This window comes from Eschscholzia californica, unplaced genomic scaffold (genome assembly GCF_041429995.1).
Source record: "Eschscholzia californica isolate CP2 unplaced genomic scaffold, dmEscCali1.0.p SCAF_1, whole genome shotgun sequence".
NCBI lineage: Eukaryota > Viridiplantae > Streptophyta > Magnoliopsida > Ranunculales > Papaveraceae > Eschscholzia > Eschscholzia californica.
The window spans coordinates 25,714,380-25,733,350 of record NW_028238198.1 but is presented as its reverse complement, the minus strand read 5'-3'; the positions used below and the strand labels follow the sequence as shown (position 1 = coordinate 25,733,350).

Sequence of the window (18,971 nt, the reverse complement as noted above, 5' to 3'; positions counted from 1 at the left end):
TTTGACCGCTCTCAAATTAGATGGACAATTCTACTTTTTCTTTTTTTGTTGAACTGTGGACATTTCTACTTCCAAACAAATTCCTAATAAAACTCATTAGTTTCCCTAGGGTCCACCTTATTTAATCTTCTTTTCTCTTTAAAAGAGAGGCTTCAAAGAGACGCATAGGTCAGGCTTGACTATCTTTCATCTTTTTCTTTTGTGTTTGGTAGGGGTTTAACATGGAGATGATGGAGATTTTGTACAGCTAGATATTGTTTGTAGTAGTATCATTTACATCCATCATTCTACCCGAAATTCACGCCATTGTTTGTGTATCATCCACTTTCTCTCTCCAAATTCTTAAAATCTCATAATATCTTATAACTAGAAATTGTCTTTCACTTCCTTGTATGTCCTAGAAATGTTGGAAGAAAAAAAAAAGGGTAATATTGACACCTCATACTTTACACGCTTGATTTCTTCCATTGGCTGTTTGAAATGTCCACTTATATAAGACAAGGTAGGTCAGAGTGGTTGCTCTGCTTGCTTTTCCTTTTCCTTTTCTTTTTCACAAATTAAAATGTATGAAAAAAAAGACAAATTAAAATGTATGAAAACAAAGACATGTAACTAGCATTAACTTATTGTAGTTAATGTAAATAAATCATGAATATACAATATTTTGATACATAGAAGTCTTATAACCAGAGGCGGAACTAGGAACTAATTAAGGGACGGACTGAAAACTAACATAATAAAGAAATAATCTCAGTTATCGAACGTGCATACATTTTTTTTCACTTGTACATCTAGTAAATTTTAATCTGTTACCCAAAAATATAGAAATCCATTTTATAACAAATCAAACTATTTATAATTGTAAATCTTACATTTGTTCATATAATATACAAGTCATAATGGGGAGAAGAAAAACTTGAGTTTCCAATAAGCATCTAGTACTCAAAACATAGGAGCAATATATACTTTGCTGGTTACATTTATGTTAGTTGAAGTTTGGGTTATTTCTCTAGAAGCCCCCTACTTTGTGACCAGCTTCCCGTCAGGCCCCCTACTTTATCAATAATACTGAGAAGACCCTATTTTCGTTGTTAAAGTTAAGTGTTTGGTACTCTCTCTCCTCCATCTCATCACAACTCCCTGCTACGTCATTTACAATGCCACATCATCATCTTCTGCGATAAGTCGTCGGCCGGTCAAAAAATCCGTCGACCGGTCGACGACCTTCATACTTAATTTTTTTTTCTCTACTCTCTCTCTAAACAAATCCTGCGAAGGGAGACTCCTTCGCCAGAGGTCTGTTCACGAAGGTTTGTTTGTGACCAGATCTGGTCTGTTCGACGAACAGACCTTGATGGTTTGTTCATGAAGGTCTGTTCGTGACCAGATCTGGTCTGTTCAACAAGGTCTGTTCGTGACCAGATCTGGTCTGTGCACGAACAGACCTCTGGCGAAGGGGTTTCCCTTCGCCGGATTTGTTTATAGTGAGAGATAAGTGATTTTTTTTTACCGACCGACGACTTATTGGAGAAGATGATGATGTGGTGTTGTAGATGATGTGGCAGAGTGTAGACGGTGAGAAGTCTACGAGTCGGAAGTCAGAAGGTCGGTAGCTGAAACGTCTTCTGGAATTCCAAACGTCGAGTTCTTGATTGATGGGCACCAGCAACGTGTGAAAGAAACCTGCAAAAGAAGGTGAACATACACAAACAAACCCGTGAAGGCTTGGGGGGACACCGGGATGGTGCCTGCCAAGGGCCCTCCGACGGTCAAGTTAGCAAAGTATTACAATGGATAATAAATGAAAAGCCGAGGGTATAACCGTTGATGTGTAATCGGAGAGTGGCTAGGCTCGTAGAATGACCGGAGTTCGAATCTACGGGAGTGAAATGATCAGAAGTATGAGAGTAGATGTTACCAGTAGCGTCGAGCAAGAAGAAGGTTGTGATCTCCTCGAAGACGTCTGGAAGCGTCGAGCAGGAAGCGTCGAGCCGGAAGCGTCGAGCAGGAAGCGTCGAGCAAAGATAAGCTTTAACACCCTTGAGGCGTCTAGTAGTGTCCACGACCAGAACCAGGTGAACTTGTATGCAACGTCTCAAGAATAATCGAAGAACAGAGGGCGAGTGGAGAAGAAGAAGTTGTATGAGTTGCTTTGCTCTGTATTCGATGATCTGAGAAATGAAAGTGCTCCTCTTTATATAGGCTTGAGGAGTGATCCGTTGGGAGGAGTAAAGGCTGACCGTTACGGAGTAAATGCATGGTAAGATACCTGGGATATGGTGACGTGTACACTGGCTGTACATGCACAACGGTTGTGCATGTTCTCTGGCAACTACTCTGATTGTGCATGTGCATGGTCTCACATTTATGTGAGACGTTACCATGTTATGCATGTCATTGATGGGGGATAATTGTCTCTGGAGTTACGTTGACCAAGTTTGAGATCTATGTCATTATGGGCATATGTGACATGTCGAGGATCTCATCGTCAAATGATCTTTAACACGTGCATGGAGATCTAGACGTGTCAAGCGCCAGGCGTGTGGAGACTCAGGCGTGTGGAGTTCTGTGCACGTGGAGACTCTTTGCACGTGGTTGGGCTCGACACGAGTTTTAGGGTCTTGGCGACGATGGCCCATTAAGAGACTTCTGGGCTGGGCCCGAGAGTGTTGCGCTGGGCTTGACGTCTTAATGGGCGCTTTTAGTGCCGAGGGCCCTGGTGTGGATTTTGGTCAACACATAGAGCACTTACGCAACTTCAGACAGGTATCTGAGGCCGCTAGAAAACTCAGATAGGTAGGGTAATGTGTTATTGGGCCTGAGGCAGAGTCGAATGAACAAAAATTCAAGTCAGGATAAAAGTTTTCTTCAGCTCCTCCCCAAGGTTAATAACTCTAAAAAGACTTAGGTACATATTTTCAGCACCTTCCATGCATTGTTTTAATTGGGGATTTTAGTTTACCAAGTGTAATTGGTTTCACTCAAATAAAATACTCAATGAGATAATACTAGCATTTAAAAACAAGAAACCAAATAGGACTCCCAAGTTAAACCAGAAATTATCTTTTAGAACTCCCCAATAACATAACAAGTAGTACTAATAACACTCAAAACTAGACCACTTTTATTACATGCCCATGACACCAAACAACATTAACAAGACTCTAAACACAACAATTTTTCCATATTTTTAACCAGAGATGTCAATGGACTTCACTTGAGGAGGTTTCTTCTCTTCCATTTTAGGAACAGTTACAGTGAGTACCCCATTCTCCATTGAAGCTTTCACTTCTTCCACTTTTGCATTTTCAGGCAACCTGAATCGACGGAGAAATTTCCCACTGCTTCTTTCAACACGATGCCATTTATCATTCTTCTCTTCTTTCTCTCTGTTTCTTTCACCACTAATCTGAAGAACTCTACCTTCTTCAACTTCAACCTTCACTTCTTCTTTATTAACACCTGGTATATCAGCTCTGAAGATATGGGCTTCTGGAGTTTCTTTCCAATCGATTCGGGTATTAGCCAATTGAGATGTTTCTTTTGAAATCTCAGAGCCAGAGAGGGTGTTGTTGGAAAAGGGGAAGTCCTGAAATGGATCCCAGATGTCTAGAGAGAATGGGTCGAAGATGTTTGATCTTCTGTTGCCACCGAAGAAACTTGGAATGATCGACATTATTTCTTGTGATTAAAATTTGAACAGAAAGTAATTGAGGGCAGGAAGTGTTTGATCGAATTGAGTTTGAGAGAGTGTTTTTTTTATGTCTTTGAGGAAATCACAATCTTGAAATTGAATTGTCCCGTAAATACCATCTTCCATTTATAGTGGGTGGAGACAATTCTGGGGTGATGTCGACTATTCCAGAAGAAGATCGTTTCACTTCTGGTTCTCTCTCTATCTGGGTGCTTCTACAACCTTCTTGAATAAATAAATTCGGGCCATCATACTCTTAAACGGATCCAATCCCTCGAGGAAGGCCCAACTCCCAAGTGGACAACGACTAAAGGTTGCTTAGAATGAGTTTTAAGCGCACCTACACTACCTTTATTTTTTAATTACCCTATAAATACATGGATAAACCTAAAAGATAAATTACTTTTACCAAGAGTCAAATCCCTTACTCTTAGACTTAGAACTGAATTTAAATCATTTGACCAAAAACCCATTTGATATTTCTACTTAGTGATAAGTAGAAAATGAAGTTAGTGAGGCACAGAAGTTTTATGACATTCCCAAAATCCCACACGAGATACTACTTTACTTGGTCAATTGTTAAAATCATACAAAAAATGGTCGACCACCAGCAATACGTTTACAAATCATCAAGGACGGTTCCGACATAAAATAGCCAAGGCATAGTAGTAGACTAGTAGCACCAGTAGGAGGATCAACAACAAGAGTAGCAGTAGTGATTGTAATAGTCAGAGATTTAACTTGGAGGTTGTTTATTTGATGAGCATTGCAGGAGTTTGATATTTTCTTTTTGTTGAAAGGCATGAATTTGAGATTAGTATAGCCTGAAACAACACCCTTATTCACGGGTTAAAGAATGATAATATTAAGGGGATGAATATATGTTTTTATTGTGACAAAAATAATTTAAGACAAAACTATTCTAAATTTCCTCTACTTTTGTTTATTTTATAGTCACCTAGTCTATCTTCATGTTCTTCCCAATCACCAACTTATTATGACCACATGTCCTCTCTTTCTTTCCTTTTCTTTTAGCATAGAAGTGACAGATGAGCTGCTAACAATGGAGTGTTTTCTCTCCAATGCACATATTTGCGCCATTTAAAATCATTTGCAATTTTTGGTTATAATTACATTGGTTATGTTAAAATAATCTTTACGTTTTGGGCGAAACAATAATTTATTAGATCATACTCTATTACTCTACATTGGACATAAAACGCATTCAACATGATTGCCTATATACTTAGCCAATCTTGTGTTCGAGTTGTGGTACAAAAATTCCATAACATTTTGGTTAATGACATTTTAAAATTGTGAGATTCCATCTGAGTTGGTCCATAGACATTTTGGTTATGATAAAGGACATGAATATTGCATCGAATTTCTAATTACTTGAGATGGGCATAGTCCAAGTTTGAGTTCTTTTGATTTAGTGATGGTGGATTTGTATTTGCTATCCAATGATTCCATCATTCATTTGTATTTTTATAAATCTAAAGAACAATAAATAATACATTGTCTCATAATTTGACCGGCCAGAGCATAGCTAGGTGGCTTATTTTGGTAGATGTTCATCGGTTCAACCTAAATGATAAGTTGGAATGGGCATGGAATACACATAAAATTTATGAGCACTCTCACTACATTAACCATCAAAAAAGAGTTTGTTAAAAAATAAGAAGACGCCGTCCGTGGGAATCGAACCCACGACCACACGGTTAAAAGCCGTGCGCTCTACCAGCTGAGCTAGGACGGCTCACAACATTTGTCATTTTTTAATTTATTCAGATTACTCTGTAAAACCCAAGCTCTTTTCATGGAGTACTTCCATTGTAATTGTTGTAATTAGTCAAAAGAACGAGCGCAATACAAGTAAACTAAACCAAATTTAGCTTCTTCTATTAAACCACAAAGTTTACATTATTATCGATTAACAACTTTGCCAAGACTCTCTCAAAAGTTTACTAATTAGTAATGACACTCAAACTTACACCACTTTCATTACATTCTCTACTTATCACACCAACCTAAAGTTAAGCACCACAACTTTCTCTCTTTTGATATCTTTGTACTTTGATCATTCTTAACCAGAGATGTCAATGGATTTGACTTGAGGTTTCTTTTCCTCCTCTTTAGGTACAGTCACTGTGAGTACCCCATTTTCCATTGAAGCTTTCACTTCTTCCACTATTGCATTTTCCGGCAACCTGAACCGACGGAGAAACTTCCCACTGCTTCTTTCAACACGATGCCATTTATCGTTCTTCTCTTCTTTCTCTCTGTTTCTTTCACCACTAATCTGTAGAACTCTACCTTCTTCAACTTCAACCTTCACTTCTTCTTTGTTAATACCTGGAAGATCAGCTCTGAAGATATGGGCTTCTGGGGTTTCTTTCCAATCGATTCGGGTATTAGCCAATTGAGATGTTTCTTTTAAAATCTCAGGAACAGAGAGGGTGTTGGTGTTGGAAAAGGGGAAGTCTTGAAATGGATCCCAAATGTCTAGAGAGAATGGATCGAAGATGTTTGATCTTCTGTTGCCACCGAAGAAACTTGGAATGATCGACATTATTATTTGTTGAGATTAAAATTCGAACAGAAGAAGGTAATTGAGGGTAGGGGAGGTGATTGATCGAATTGAGAGAGTATTTCAGAGTGTTTGAAGGAATCAAAGTCTTGAATTGAGTTTGACTGCTAATTCTGTTTCCAATTTATAGAGGGTAGTGACAATTCAGGGACAATCACGATCATTCTAGAAGGAGACGGCTTCTCTCTCTCTCTTTCTTTCTCTAGGTGCTTCTATGACCTTCTTCTTGAACACCTCACCGATATTCCCAACGTGTCTGGGCGTCCCAGTTGAGGCCCAATTACACGGCTGAGAGAGTGCCCCAGATAGGGTTTGTTATAGGCATCACTCCAACAGGGGCCATCAATAGGTGATATTTTAGATTCTGACCAGACATCTGATTTGCTTCAAGTCCAAGTTATATAAAGCTGCCGTAGCAATGAACACCCGAATTGATGTGTTTCTGCTTCTAACGGCGAGGAGGATCGACAATTGGTTGCCAGAGCCATCGCAAACTCTCCTCTTTCATTTCTACAAACCACAGCAAGTGTGGCATTACCATTCAAGTATGCAACATCCAAATTTATCTTTAACTATCCGGATTTTGGTGGAACCCATATTTTTAGACTAGGCGTGAGACTTGCTTCAACTTTTTCATAACTCAATACCGGGTCTAAGAATTCTTTATACATATTTTGTGCTTCTTGGTTGATTCTATAATTGTTCGCCGCTATATTCTTAAACGTTCAATTGTTTCTTGTTTTCGATAAGAACCATGTAATATAGATACGCAGTGTTATCACCTCTTCTTGCTCCTCACTCATCAACCATTTACATAAATAAAACCAGTTTGAATTCATCATTCCCATCAACCCTGAAATTTAGTGGGTGGCTCATCCAAATCTACATTGCCAACCAACATGATCGAAAGAGATGATCGATATCTTCCTCTTCTTTCTTGCAACATGCACATAATGTAGAGGCTTGTGAATTAAACCTCAGTGTCTGTTTTTTGCCAGGCAATGCATCGTGCACGCCACACAAACATTCAAACTCTTGGTGCTAACTTTAATCTCTTCCAAACCCCGCTCCAAGTTAACTCAACTAGTAGTTCCATAGACTTTGAGAAACCTGATTTCTCCTTAGCAATAGTCATATATAGTGATTTAGTAGAGAATTCACCTTTCTGAGTATGCACCCATATAAGTTTGTCTTCTAACCCTCTTTGTGTAAGGGTATTTCCAGAATTGCTTTGACCAAAAACTCATTAAACAACTTGCCTATAAGTTCTTCATTCCACTTTCCTTGGTGATTCATGAGATCCTTATCTAAAAAGATATTCGGCTCCTCCTCGTTTAAACCCCCTTAAATTCGACACCTATGGGTCATCACAAACACGAATTTTATCTCCACTCCCAACCATGAAGCAAACTCCATCTTTCAGAAATTCTCTCATGTCTAAAATACTCTTCCAAGTAGCCGTCGATTTGATTTTATAAGTCCAGAAATTTTCTGTTTTGAGGTATTTTGCTCTCAATAACCGAACCTATAAAGTTATTGGTTCCGTCAACAATCGCCAAGTTAATTTCCTTACCATAGATTGGTTAATCATACCCATTGTTATATTTTTCTCAACAACTCCTTTAGGTAATATATTTGTAGATATAAAGTATATGGGAATTGACGAGAGCTCACTTTTGAGAAGGATTGTTATGTCGGCCTGAGATACGACCTTCTTTTCCACCCCATTAGTTTCTTTTCAACCTTCTTCACGATAAACTCGTAACAGGTAATTTTATGTTTCGACTTCAATAGATAGTTTCCTAGACATCGTCCTTCTTCATCTCTTTAACTCCAAGAATTTAGTACCTTCGCTTTTCTTTCTAACATACAATTTGTACTAAATTGAATTGAGGATTTTTGAAAATTAATTAGTTGTTTCGCACAACCCGCATATGAATTCAATATAGATTTTAGTTGATTCACATTCAATTCCGATGCTTTCTGGAAGAAGAATAAATCATTTGCAAACATTAGGTGACTCACAGTCGGTGCATATCTGTTAATTCAAAGCCCATTATGAATCCCATTTGTTTCCGCCTGATTAACTAGTTTGGTGAGAGTTTCTGAACATAATATAAATAAATACGAGCCAAGCGGACAACCCTGGCAAAGATTTTTTTTTTTGTGTTAAAAAACTGATGTAGACTTTGGCGGAAGCGTAAAAGTATTAGAACTCATTAATAAAACTAATGAAGATACGATAAATAACTAAAGGTAAACTAAAATAACTGTAAACAAAGAAGATGCAATCAAGGGTTTGTATTTGATAATTCAATTGTGTGTTATAAGACAAACTGGACTTCTCTTATATAGAGATTATACTTTCCTAGTTAGACTCAAATAAAGAAAGAAGATAACTACTAATGATACTTTCCTTGATTGCTAGGACTCTAAACATGAAAACCCTAAGTACTAAACTGGGAACTTATATTAATATAGGATCTTTGCCGTTGGGCCCGTTATTGGTTTAGCCGTGAGGCCCACTGGTGGGATGGCCGCCATCATACTCCCCTTTTGTGGAACAACTTGCCCCCACGTTGGTGTCGTTGTAAATTGGCTCATCTGGATATATTAGGTAGATGTCAAAGATATTGAAAGTGTTTGAAATATTGAAATCTGGCGGGAGATCAATAAGAAACGCATTATCGTTGATTTTGTGAAGAATCTTGAAAGGACCAAATTTCTTCTGACCGAGTTTCTTAAAAGTACCCGCGGGGACTTGTTGCTTGGATATATAAACCATAACTGAATCACCTTCCTCAAAGTTTTTATGAATTCGATGGCGATCGGCTGAAGCCTTGTAAGCCGAATTGGCCAACGATATATTGTGGCGAACCTCGTCATGTAACTTGAGGATACGGGATGCTAAAGAGTTCACGGTGGAGTCGAAGTCCGGAATCGATGGGAGTGGGACGAGATCAAGAACATGTTTCGCCCCTGAGGTGTATACAATGTCGAATGGAGCCTTCTTTGTCGTACGATTAATAGTTTGTTATACACGAACTTCGCGTGAGGAAGTATCGTTTCCCAATTGACACCCTTGTCTTTAGTAATACAACGAAGTAAATTTCCGAGGGAACGATTGATGACCTCGGTTTGTCCGTCAGTTTGAGGGTGACAAGTATTACTGAAATTAAGCTTAGTACTGAGTCGCTTCCATAAGAAGCGCCAAAAGTGACTCTGAAACTTGACGTCTCTATCGGAAACGATACTTTTCGGTAACTCATGAAGACGAACTATCTCCCAAAAGAATAAATTTGTTATATTTGACGCATTGTCTGTTTTATTGGTTTGGCCGTGAGACCCACTGGTGGGATGGCCACCATCAAAAACTCTATCTAAAATGAAAAACTAAAATGTACTTGATAGAGAATGGTGACTATATAGAGATATATAATCTTAGAGATGCATCTTTCCTAATTTTATTTCAACCAAGGCAATGGTGAACCATTGCCAACATCAAATCCATACTACTTCAGTCTTTGACATCAATTCTGCAAATTAGTAATTTAATTTCTTAAACACTTTTGAGTCTTAGTATGAATATGGATCAAAGTTGTTCATGGAAAATTTACCGTAACTAACTTCTCCCCATGGCACATTATGTTACATTATGTCAGGATAACCATGTAGACCATATGTCTATGGCCAAATAAGACTAGAAGGCCACCCATCATCCACAATCCATTGGAAGTCCAAACACATATACACATATGGCTCCAAGCCTCCACCTACTCTTAACGGTCTCATATTGCTTTGAGAGCATAAACAACTTGGGGGAAACAAGTAAGGAAAACCTATCCCTACAAAGTGATAGTAACATTTGAAAAGAAGAAACAAAACATTAAAAAAAAAATCAAACCAAATAACCAGACAAATTTTTTATTAAACCACCAACTTTTACATTCACATTTTGTAACCTCTTTCAAACTCACCAAGATACTCAACAAACAAGTAATAAAACTCGAAGTTAGACCACTTTTATTACTACATATTTTTACTTAATAGCTTGACACACCCATTCCACCACTAACACAAAGTTATACGACATTAAACAAGACTCTTTCTTCTCTTTTACTACCATTTTTTAACCAGAGATGTCGATGGACTTCACTTGAGGCTTCTTCTCTTCCTCTTTAGGAACAGTCACAGTTAGTACCCCATTTTCCATTGAAGCTTTCACTTCTTCCACTTTCGCATTTTCCGGCAACCTGAATCGACGGAGAAATTTCCCACTGCTTCGTTCAACACGATGCCATTTATCATTCTTCTCTTCTTTCTCTCTGCTTCTCTCACCACTAATCTGAAGAACTTTACCTTCTTCAACTTCAACCTTCACTTCTTCTTTGTTGACACCAGGAAGATCAGCTCTGAAGATATGGGCTTCCGGAGTTTCTTTCCAATCGATTCGGGTATTGGCCAATTGAGATGTTTCTTTTGAAATCTCAGGAACAGAGAGGGTGTTGGTGGTGTTGGTGGAAAAGGGGAAGTCCTGAAATGGATCCCAAATGTCAAGAGAGAATGGATCGAAGATGTTTGATCTTCTGTTGCCACCGAAGAAACTTGGAATGATCGACATTATGATTATTTCTTGTGATTAACTTTGAAAGTAATTGAGGGTAGGAAGTGTTTGATTGAATTGAGAGAGTATGTGAATGCTTGAGGTAATCAGAATTTTGAATTGAGTTACCAATGCAAATTGTGTCTCCATTTTATAGTAGGTAGGTTGAGAGAATTTTTGGGATGATCACGACTCTTCCAGAAGAAAAGGTTTCTGGAGTCATCTGCCATTCTCTCTTTGGCTCTCTCTAGGTGCTTCCACAACCTTCTTCAACAATTCGGTTCGGGCCATTGGGCTCTCTGTAACTTGGTCCGTCTTAAGGTAGATTAGGGCCGTGCTCCACCTTCGGGCACGATTTGGTAGGCTAGCCCATTAGTATTTTAAGAGTCCACAAAACTTTAAATGCACCCACCACTCTTTTCTCTTTATTCACACTTCACTAACACCTACCCAGGAGGCAAAGCTAAAATTTAGACACACTAGTGTATGAAGATGACATCTCTGTGGTACTATTTCTTTATCTGATGGATTGTCGTCCGCTTCCATTCAGTTCACCTATATTATATTCTTTTCGTATTACTTCTTCGTCATCCTGAATGTATATCTACCTCCTAGAATCAACCGTTCTCGTTGTTTAAATGTTCCCAATGGATTAAAACCTTCATTGCACTAAGGCGGATTATCAAAAACTTATAGTATAATAATTGAAACGAATTCAAACTGTTGTGAAGAAAATCTTTATGAAATAATAAATAAAATCGATTCGCTTTATCTCGTATTCATGCAAGTAGAGTAGGTCTGAATATCAGGATACACTTGCCTAAGGTACATAAGTTAATCGTATTGCACATGAACTAAGCTTTAATTAACTTACTACAAAAAATAATTTAAAGAACAAAAATTACCTCTTTGGTATTTTTAGGGACCCCAAATAAATCGAAAATAGAATTTGGAACGGGGCTATTAGAGATAACTTTTAGGTGTTCCGCCTTCCCAATATAGATTGAATATATAAACTAGTTCAGCGAAAGTGAATCAGATTAAGAAAGTTTAACTTTAATCTCTACATTTATTTTTAAACTATCTATCTAACTATTGATTAACTTTCTTTTTATTTGTTGAAATATATATATACTAGGTATAACCTGTGCCTCCGGCACGGGAGGTTAGATTGGACGCTTATTTTGTTCATTAAAGTATTAAATTATATTTTTAGTTACATAATAATAAAGAGAAAAGTCTGATATTAAAAATTATTACATAAAGATGATAAAAGTGAAGTACATAATTGTTTTGATATCAAAAATTTATATTAAAATTTAATTACAATAAAACTTCATTATAAACAACATTAGTTGTACTGAAGAAATCTGATTGTTCAGGCAATAATATATGGACCCTCTTGCTGTTAGTACACCTGGATAGAGCTACATATAATTGACCGTGACTAAATACTGGAAACCGCAGATCTATTCCCACGTGTGTGACTGACTGGCCTTGAGACTTATTTATTGTCATTGCATATGCTAATCGAACAGGAAACTGACGCCTAGTGAATTGAATGTTAACCTCAGAAGAGCTTGGTGTTAGGGAGATTCTAGGAATAAACACCATGTTACCACGTTTATCTCCAGTTAGGATTTTTGCTTCAATTACTCGTGTTGCACAGTTGACAACCATCAATCTAGTCCCATTACATAATCCATCTTTAGGGGAGAGATTCCTTAGCAACATAATAGGACAACCAATTTTTAACTGCAACTTGAATGGTGGTAATCCAGATGGATTAAGGGAGTTGAGAAACTCGGTTGGATAACGAACATTTAAAGAGTAATCGTTATCTTCAGTTTCATCCATCTTGTCAGCAGCCATATAGGTGATCATTTCGCCCGGAGTTATTCTTAAAGCTGATATGTTTATTTCTGATACATCTTCATTCCGTGCAGATAAAATAGTTCGTTGTGTAAGATAATCGATTGTAAGATTTTTAACCATATTTAACTCTGGATAAGTTGCATTATGAGTTCTGCCAGAGTATGACATCTATTTAGGTAAGAAGGTAAGTGCAAATTTTCTGAGTCATTTGTCCCTACCTACATAAGAAAGTGTAACGTATATTACATAAAACAACCATTGCATCTAAACATGTGTAAATTTATAATAGAAATCTTAAAAAATAAAATACAAAACCCCAATAAGGAACATACCTGTTGAAGAAAAGTCCGAAACATTTGGTTGTCAACATCTTCCGATTGAAGTCGCATGTTTTGTGATAGGGTCAACACCTTAACGTCGATCCAAAGAAATGATCTCCTTAATGAGGCTCCTACAATTTGCTCTCTGACTCCCTTTGGTATAACAGGAAGAATTTGTCGGAAGTCACCACCAAGAACAACAGTCAATCCACCAAAAGGCTTATTGTTATCACGAATATCTCGAAGTGAACGATCAACAGCCTCGACGCAATATTTGTGTTGCATTGGAACCTCGTCCCATATAATCAATTTCAATGTTCGGAATAAATCCGCAAGTGTTGTTTGCTTACCTATATTACAAATAGAATTTTCATGCATATCTAGAGGAATACGAAAAGTTGAATGAGTTGTTCTTCCTCCGACCAATAACAAAGATGCAATACCGGATGAAGCAACAGTAATAATGAAGGAGTTGAAGGAGATGTCCTTCGACCAAGATGGCAATGCGAACAATTTGTCGGATAGGACAATTGATGTGGAAGATCATCAAGTCCGATTGATTTAGGGATCGTAGAGTTGTAGCTAGAGACCAACTACGATCGTCGAATTACGAAGTAATTCGCGGCTAACTTCGATCGGATCTTACAACGGGTTACACATAAGAGTGTCAAATTGATCTAGGATATGACTAGTGGGAGTGAGATATAATCATGGGAGTGTCCCATAAATATATCTCATAGGCCTAAAAAGGAATTAGGCAAAGATAGTACAAAAAGGCCAAAAACAGGGTTTTTTGGGCCTTAGCCGATTCGGGCACTTTTAGGGCTCGGATTGGGCTGAATTTTGGAGGGACGCTTCCTTATGTTATGAACATTAAATCTGACAATTTTGGCTGGGTTTGGACGTCATCTCCTTAGGTAATTGAGAAAATACCAATAGTTGCTATTTTCGACTATTTCCCTAAATCTTATTCTAAAGGGTGTTTTGGGAAACCAAAAAGGAGGTGGATTCTTATTAGGGTTCTATATAAACACTCTTAGGGCAGAGAATAAGGTGTGGAATTTCTCTCTAAGCTTTCTTACTCTACCACATCAAGTAGAGAGGAGAAAGTGAGCTAATTCCCATTAACTATCTATCTAGTCAAAGAAGAAGGTGTTCTTCTTTCCAACCACCATTGGTGTGCTAGCTATACAACAAGGTGGGAGATCAAATTGATTGCTCGTGTCCCAAATAGAGGAGCTACACTTGAAGCTCTTGGTCTTCTTCAATCAATTCAACTTGTTCGAGGGAAAAGCGATTAAGGTAATCTACTATCTCCATTAGTTTAATTACTAGTTTTGCATGTGATCCTGGGAATACTAGTGTAGACATTAGATGTCTTATTTCCGCTATAAACACTAGTATAAGGGTTTAAATCCCTTTAAATAACTATGTTGCCATTTTTCCGACACGTTGCTGCAATTGTATTGTATAAAAATGTTTTTCCTGTTCCAGCCCCACCGTTGAGAAAAAATAATAACCCTTCATTGTTACTTACAGAATGAATAATAGACTCAAAAGCGCGTCTTTGTGCACTATTGAGAAGGTCAACTTTTGCAGTCAATTCTGTTTCATTAATTGATGCTTCTAGTTGCATGTGTTCCCAGATTAACCGATTGCCTGAAATTTGATTCCATTGCTGATGTGATCGAGGCATAGATGGAAAATCATCTTTAAGAGTTTTACCGTACTCTAAGAGGATTTCGTTGAGGAGGTGTAACCCGAAATCTCGTATTTGAGAGTTTGTTGGTTCGGTGATGCCTCGTGCAGTACGAAGTTGATGTGCGAGATCATCACAAATATTAAGGGCGAACTTATCCCACAAAGAAGATGGATTTAGTGGAGTACATTCTAATAAAATGATAGCGAACAGTCTCCGTAATTGGTAACCTGTGTTTATAACCGCAGCTTCTTCTAAACATAATACCCATTTACCATCATCTTCTAAAAGTCCACGGGCAATACATGCAGATTTGAATGTGTCATACACCATCTCATTTACAGTACGTAACGATTCAAATGACACTGGGCCTTTCACAACGATTAACAATAACCGTAAATAGAATCTTTCCCCTTCATTAGGATTAACAAAATACATTCTTCCTATTGCAAAACTTTTTTTGCGTTTCACCCACAATTTAGATTGTTTGTCCCACACATAGTGTTGTGGAAATTCTTGATAAGTGTAATTTCTTGCAGTTTCATCCAATGCCACAACGGAAGAAAAAAGCCATCAAAGTGGAAATTTCGTTAGCAGCTTTATACTGAACGACATCTGGATGATCCATAGATTGGAAAACTACATGATGCATACCAGGTAAATGCACCGCCAACCTAACAACAGATGGATATTCTTCATGCAGTAAATAACCAAATAATCTCCATGCCGCCTCCGGTGGTGCAATATATCGAGAATCAAGATATTGTTGAATCTCATCTACTGCGCCCACAACTATTGTAGTACGATCATCTCCTTTATAAATATATTTGTTTATATATTTAACACATCGCACGCTTGCACAAACTTCCACATTAATGTGGCAATCAAATAATTTGGAGAGGTGGGGATTATAAGGAACAACATCTCTATTATCAACTAAATGACCTCGAACAATGAAAGCACGACCATCATTACGGCGACGATATATTGGGTATCCGTCTTCTCCTATAGTTGTTTTATCCACAAACTTACAGGGGTAATTTTTTGAGCATCTTTCGTTTATCATGCACGGCGACGTAGGACGTCGTAGACCACATGGACCGTGTATCATGCAATTTTTAACCGTATCAAAAAGTAGGGGATCAGTATCTTGATCTGGAAGTTCTGCAGAAATGAATTTATCTACCTGAGCAGGGGTATGAATTTTGTCTTTTTGTTGAAGGAAAATGAGAGCATGCATATGGGGCAATCCACGTTTTTGAAACTCTATTGTGTAAACATGAGCCACAACTTTTCCGAATACACCATCTTTATTAATTACACTCATTAACTTTTTGCGCTTTAACTCAAAGACACGCGCAACTAAATCAGGTCGATCTATAGCGGTTTGATTTGGTAATAATGCAGTTGTTATTTCTGGCCACTTGGGATTGGCAGTCATTGTTAAGAAAATATCTGGATGATGGTGGTAACGTGTGATTGCCATGGAGTCTTGATAGATTTCAAACAAATGTCTACTACTACCTGTGAAGGAGGATGGCAAAATAAATCGACGTCCTACTTGATCAGGACGCAACCCATCACTTGCAATATCTGTGAGACCACTATATAGTTCCGAACGCAATTGGCTCTGATGAAGCCTAATATAATTTAAGCGGTTCTGCTCTGTTGAGGCCCATGCATCCACCAAAAACTCCTGGAATAAATTACATGCCCTTAATATAGTTGAATATTCATCAGGACGCTGGAATAGACGATAGCTGTAGAACTGCATCTGAGTTAGGCGTTTCCTACTTATCCGGTTCAACTTTGTATCCCATTGCTTTAGCTCGGGTTCCCATCCCAACTCCCCATAGGGAAAGAGCAAAACATAATGTAAGGGCAAATAAGCAGGGTGACAATCTGATATTCTCATTAATTCATTACCCCCATTCAAGTGCAAGATAATATCACGAGATGAAGTTACTTCAGTGCCATCTCCAGGGATTATCACGACAATTTCTTCAGTTGTAGGTAGATTATAGCGTCGTCTATCAGTTGATGCACTATAATGTAGACTAACTGGTATATCTGTCCCTGTCGAATTCACTCGCAGTAAAATTTCTTCAGCCTGACGATAAATTGGCAAGAATACATTATGATTTACCAAAGTGTCTTGGATAATTTGGAGGACTGAAACATCTAGGTCATCGTTTCTACGGCTACGGATGTTTAGAGCGATTGATGGATCATAGATATAAAGTTGTGCATAGGAGGGAGTTGTTCCGTCTTCTTATATGAGTGATCCGGTCCTGTGACGCAACTCTCCATGTATAGTAAATGAGATAGGACCTTGTCCATTGAAATTTCTGCGCTCTAAGTTGCATCCAAGACTTGTGAAAGCGTTTGAAGGGCTTCTGCGCCGAATATTACATCGAAATGCTTTAGATTTATCGTCAGTGCCATCATACAATGCTTTTAACTGCAAACGGGGTTCGCGCAGTTGTGGCAGTCGAATTTTCCCTTGCAAACAACATGTCCCAAATAACGGAGTATTTGTACGAGAGTTAACTAATTTTTCATCAAGCCAATGAAGTGCTTTGCAATGGGAGCATTCAACATCCATTAATCCCAGGTAATGACGGTTCAAAGTCTCAGTAGGTGTGCGTTCTACGAATGAAGGTGTTGGTGGAGGAGATCCATTGACCGTATTAACAAATGTATTTCGAGCGCGGCTAGACGATTCACCTTCTTCATAAGTGTTACCATTAAATCTTGCACGCTTAGCCAAATGCGTATGTTCACTTGTGGTGATGACTGCCTATTCAAGTGAACATATATGATGATAGGATACTTAAATGTTTGTTATAAATATCTTAGTACAACCAAATGTATAACAATATATATGATCATGGTGGCGCAACTTTTATACCGACAATATGTAAATGTTATGATCAGAAAATATAAGAAAACAAAATTAAATGTATTATGTATCAAGGTAATTACAATTATATTTATTATAGTTGTAGATGCATTTTAATTTACGAGGTTAAAATTGTAAAACTAAAAAGGAAGATAAAATTTGTTGACATACCTCAGACTGATGTTCTACTGTTTTTTCAATTCTATGACGTGCCACCATTTCATTCTGACGACGCATGCGTTGTGTTGTACGTCGATTCTACATTAATGTTAAATAAATTAGTTGGAATCTATAATATAATTATTTATTTTAAATATGAGTAGTATGTACAAAATCTTACGTCGGAAGCTCCAGGCGTCTCTGTCAACGAGCGTGATGCACGTTCTCTTTCACGTCTTTGGCGATGAGCTAATGTCCGTGCCTGCTTAATAACAAATGAATGAGCAATACTTACATTTTCTAATTCGTACAACAAAGAAATTACTTTTCAAAAACATTTAGCATCATACACTTAATTGTGGAGATTCTAGGTTATCTGGCGTTATATTCTCAATGTCAGTTGATTGCCTAGGTGAGGAGTTATTCATCGGATTTGATGAAGATTATCAGTAGAAGACCAAATACAACTGCAAAATAAAATTAGATGTATTCAATTATATCGTAAAGACGTGTATAAAGTGAAAAAAAATTATTACCAGTATAACAATGAAGGCAGTATGAACTTGTAATATATTAATTTAAAGTGAGCGAAACAATTACACATTTTAAGAGTTATATTAGATTGTATTAACTGTGAAGGTAAATACTTAATAGTAACATCAAAGTTAAATAAACCATTAATTTATAAGATGGATTGTAGAGCCACAGTGTTTCTAATACTACAACGGTAATTGATAAGAATAAAGTTTTTACGACAGATCACCCATCACACAGAATATGCAAATGCTTTTACTACAATTAAAACTTGAAAATGTTCTAATATATTTAAATAAATCCAAACTATTGCAAATCAATTGTTAAAAAAAACTGCTGAAAGGGAAAAACGACATGGGGTGGATCAAGAGGGTTTCCTAAAATTGAAATAAATAAAACACTATTCTAATGGACTAACTTCACTTTGTAGACTCCGAGCCAGCGACGATGTCATCCATTGAATCAAGAAGAAGTTTGGACTCAATAGCGTAATTTACTTTCTCTGCTTTCATCACTACTACCTTCACATGCCTATCATCATTGTAAGTTTCCTCCTTCACTTTGAGATTGAAGATGTAATTTTTCCCAATAACAC

General features: G+C 37.5%; 5 protein-coding genes and 1 non-coding gene across 6 annotated transcripts; all 6 read right to left on the bottom strand.

Annotated features, from left to right (window-relative positions):
- Window positions 1-3,047: 3,047 nt before the first annotated feature.
- On the bottom strand, window positions 3,048-4,049 carry LOC147565493 (17.8 kDa class I heat shock protein-like). The gene has a single exon (XM_086651977.1). The coding sequence runs from the start codon at window positions 3,674-3,676 to the stop codon at window positions 3,191-3,193; it is 486 nt and encodes a 161-aa protein (XP_086508103.1). The 5' UTR covers window positions 3,677-4,049; the 3' UTR covers window positions 3,048-3,190.
- A 1,331-nt stretch (window positions 4,050-5,380) lies between these two features.
- Window positions 5,381-5,453, bottom strand: TRNAK-UUU (transfer RNA lysine (anticodon UUU)). The gene has a single exon. It is a non-coding gene; the product is annotated as a tRNA-Lys (tRNA).
- Window positions 5,454-5,570: 117 nt separating this feature from the next.
- Window positions 5,571-6,479, bottom strand: LOC147565491 (17.8 kDa class I heat shock protein-like). Its single transcript, XM_086667775.1, has one exon. The coding sequence runs from the start codon at window positions 6,264-6,266 to the stop codon at window positions 5,781-5,783; it is 486 nt and encodes a 161-aa protein (XP_086523901.1). The 5' UTR covers window positions 6,267-6,479; the 3' UTR covers window positions 5,571-5,780.
- Window positions 6,480-10,185: 3,706 nt separating this feature from the next.
- LOC147565490 (17.8 kDa class I heat shock protein-like) lies at window positions 10,186-11,117 on the bottom strand. Its single transcript, XM_086651976.1, has one exon. It carries the CDS (start codon window positions 10,903-10,905, stop codon window positions 10,414-10,416), a length of 492 nt encoding a protein of 163 aa, XP_086508102.1. The 5' UTR covers window positions 10,906-11,117; the 3' UTR covers window positions 10,186-10,413.
- A 1,061-nt stretch (window positions 11,118-12,178) lies between these two features.
- Window positions 12,179-15,321, bottom strand: LOC147565489 (uncharacterized). Its single transcript, XM_086651944.1, has 3 exons — window positions 14,512-15,321; window positions 13,095-13,544; window positions 12,179-12,980 (listed from the first exon to the last, which is right to left on the bottom strand). Exons 1-3 carry the CDS (start codon window positions 15,217-15,219, stop codon window positions 12,885-12,887), a joined length of 1,254 nt encoding a protein of 417 aa, XP_086508070.1. The 5' UTR covers window positions 15,220-15,321; the 3' UTR covers window positions 12,179-12,884.
- Window position 15,322: 1 nt separating this feature from the next.
- On the bottom strand, window positions 15,323-17,920 carry LOC147565488 (uncharacterized). Its single transcript, XM_086651934.1, has 3 exons — window positions 17,855-17,920; window positions 17,085-17,581; window positions 15,323-16,982 (listed from the first exon to the last, which is right to left on the bottom strand). Exons 1-3 carry the CDS (start codon window positions 17,918-17,920, stop codon window positions 15,323-15,325), a joined length of 2,223 nt encoding a protein of 740 aa, XP_086508060.1.
- Window positions 17,921-18,971: the final 1,051 nt, after the last annotated feature.

Bases quoted from the DNA above. Each gene is read 5' to 3' on its own strand.
- LOC147565493 (XM_086651977.1), bottom strand. From the start codon at position 3,676: ATGTCGATCATTCCAAGTTTCTTCGGTGGCAACAGAAGATCAAACATC.
- LOC147565491 (XM_086667775.1), bottom strand. From the start codon at position 6,266: ATGTCGATCATTCCAAGTTTCTTCGGTGGCAACAGAAGATCAAACATC.
- LOC147565490 (XM_086651976.1), bottom strand. From the start codon at position 10,905: ATGTCGATCATTCCAAGTTTCTTCGGTGGCAACAGAAGATCAAACATC.
- LOC147565489 (XM_086651944.1), bottom strand. From the start codon at position 15,219: ATGTATTTTGTTAATCCTAATGAAGGGGAAAGATTCTATTTACGGTTA. The intron at 13,545-14,511 runs GTTATTTAAAGG...AACTCCTTCATT, and splicing joins GTCGGAAAAATGGCAACATA to ATTACTGTTGCTTCATCCGG. The intron at 12,981-13,094 runs GTATGTTCCTTA...TTTCTTATGTAG, and splicing joins TTCGGACTTTTCTTCAACAG to GTAGGGACAAATGACTCAGA.
- LOC147565488 (XM_086651934.1), bottom strand. From the start codon at position 17,920: ATGCGTCGTCAGAATGAAATGGTGGCACGTCATAGAATTGAAAAAACA. The intron at 17,582-17,854 runs GTATGTCAACAA...TCACTTGAATAG, and splicing joins CAGTAGAACATCAGTCTGAG to GCAGTCATCACCACAAGTGA. The intron at 16,983-17,084 runs GTTGCGTCACAG...AAACATCCGTAG, and splicing joins TCATTTACTATACATGGAGA to CCGTAGAAACGATGACCTAG.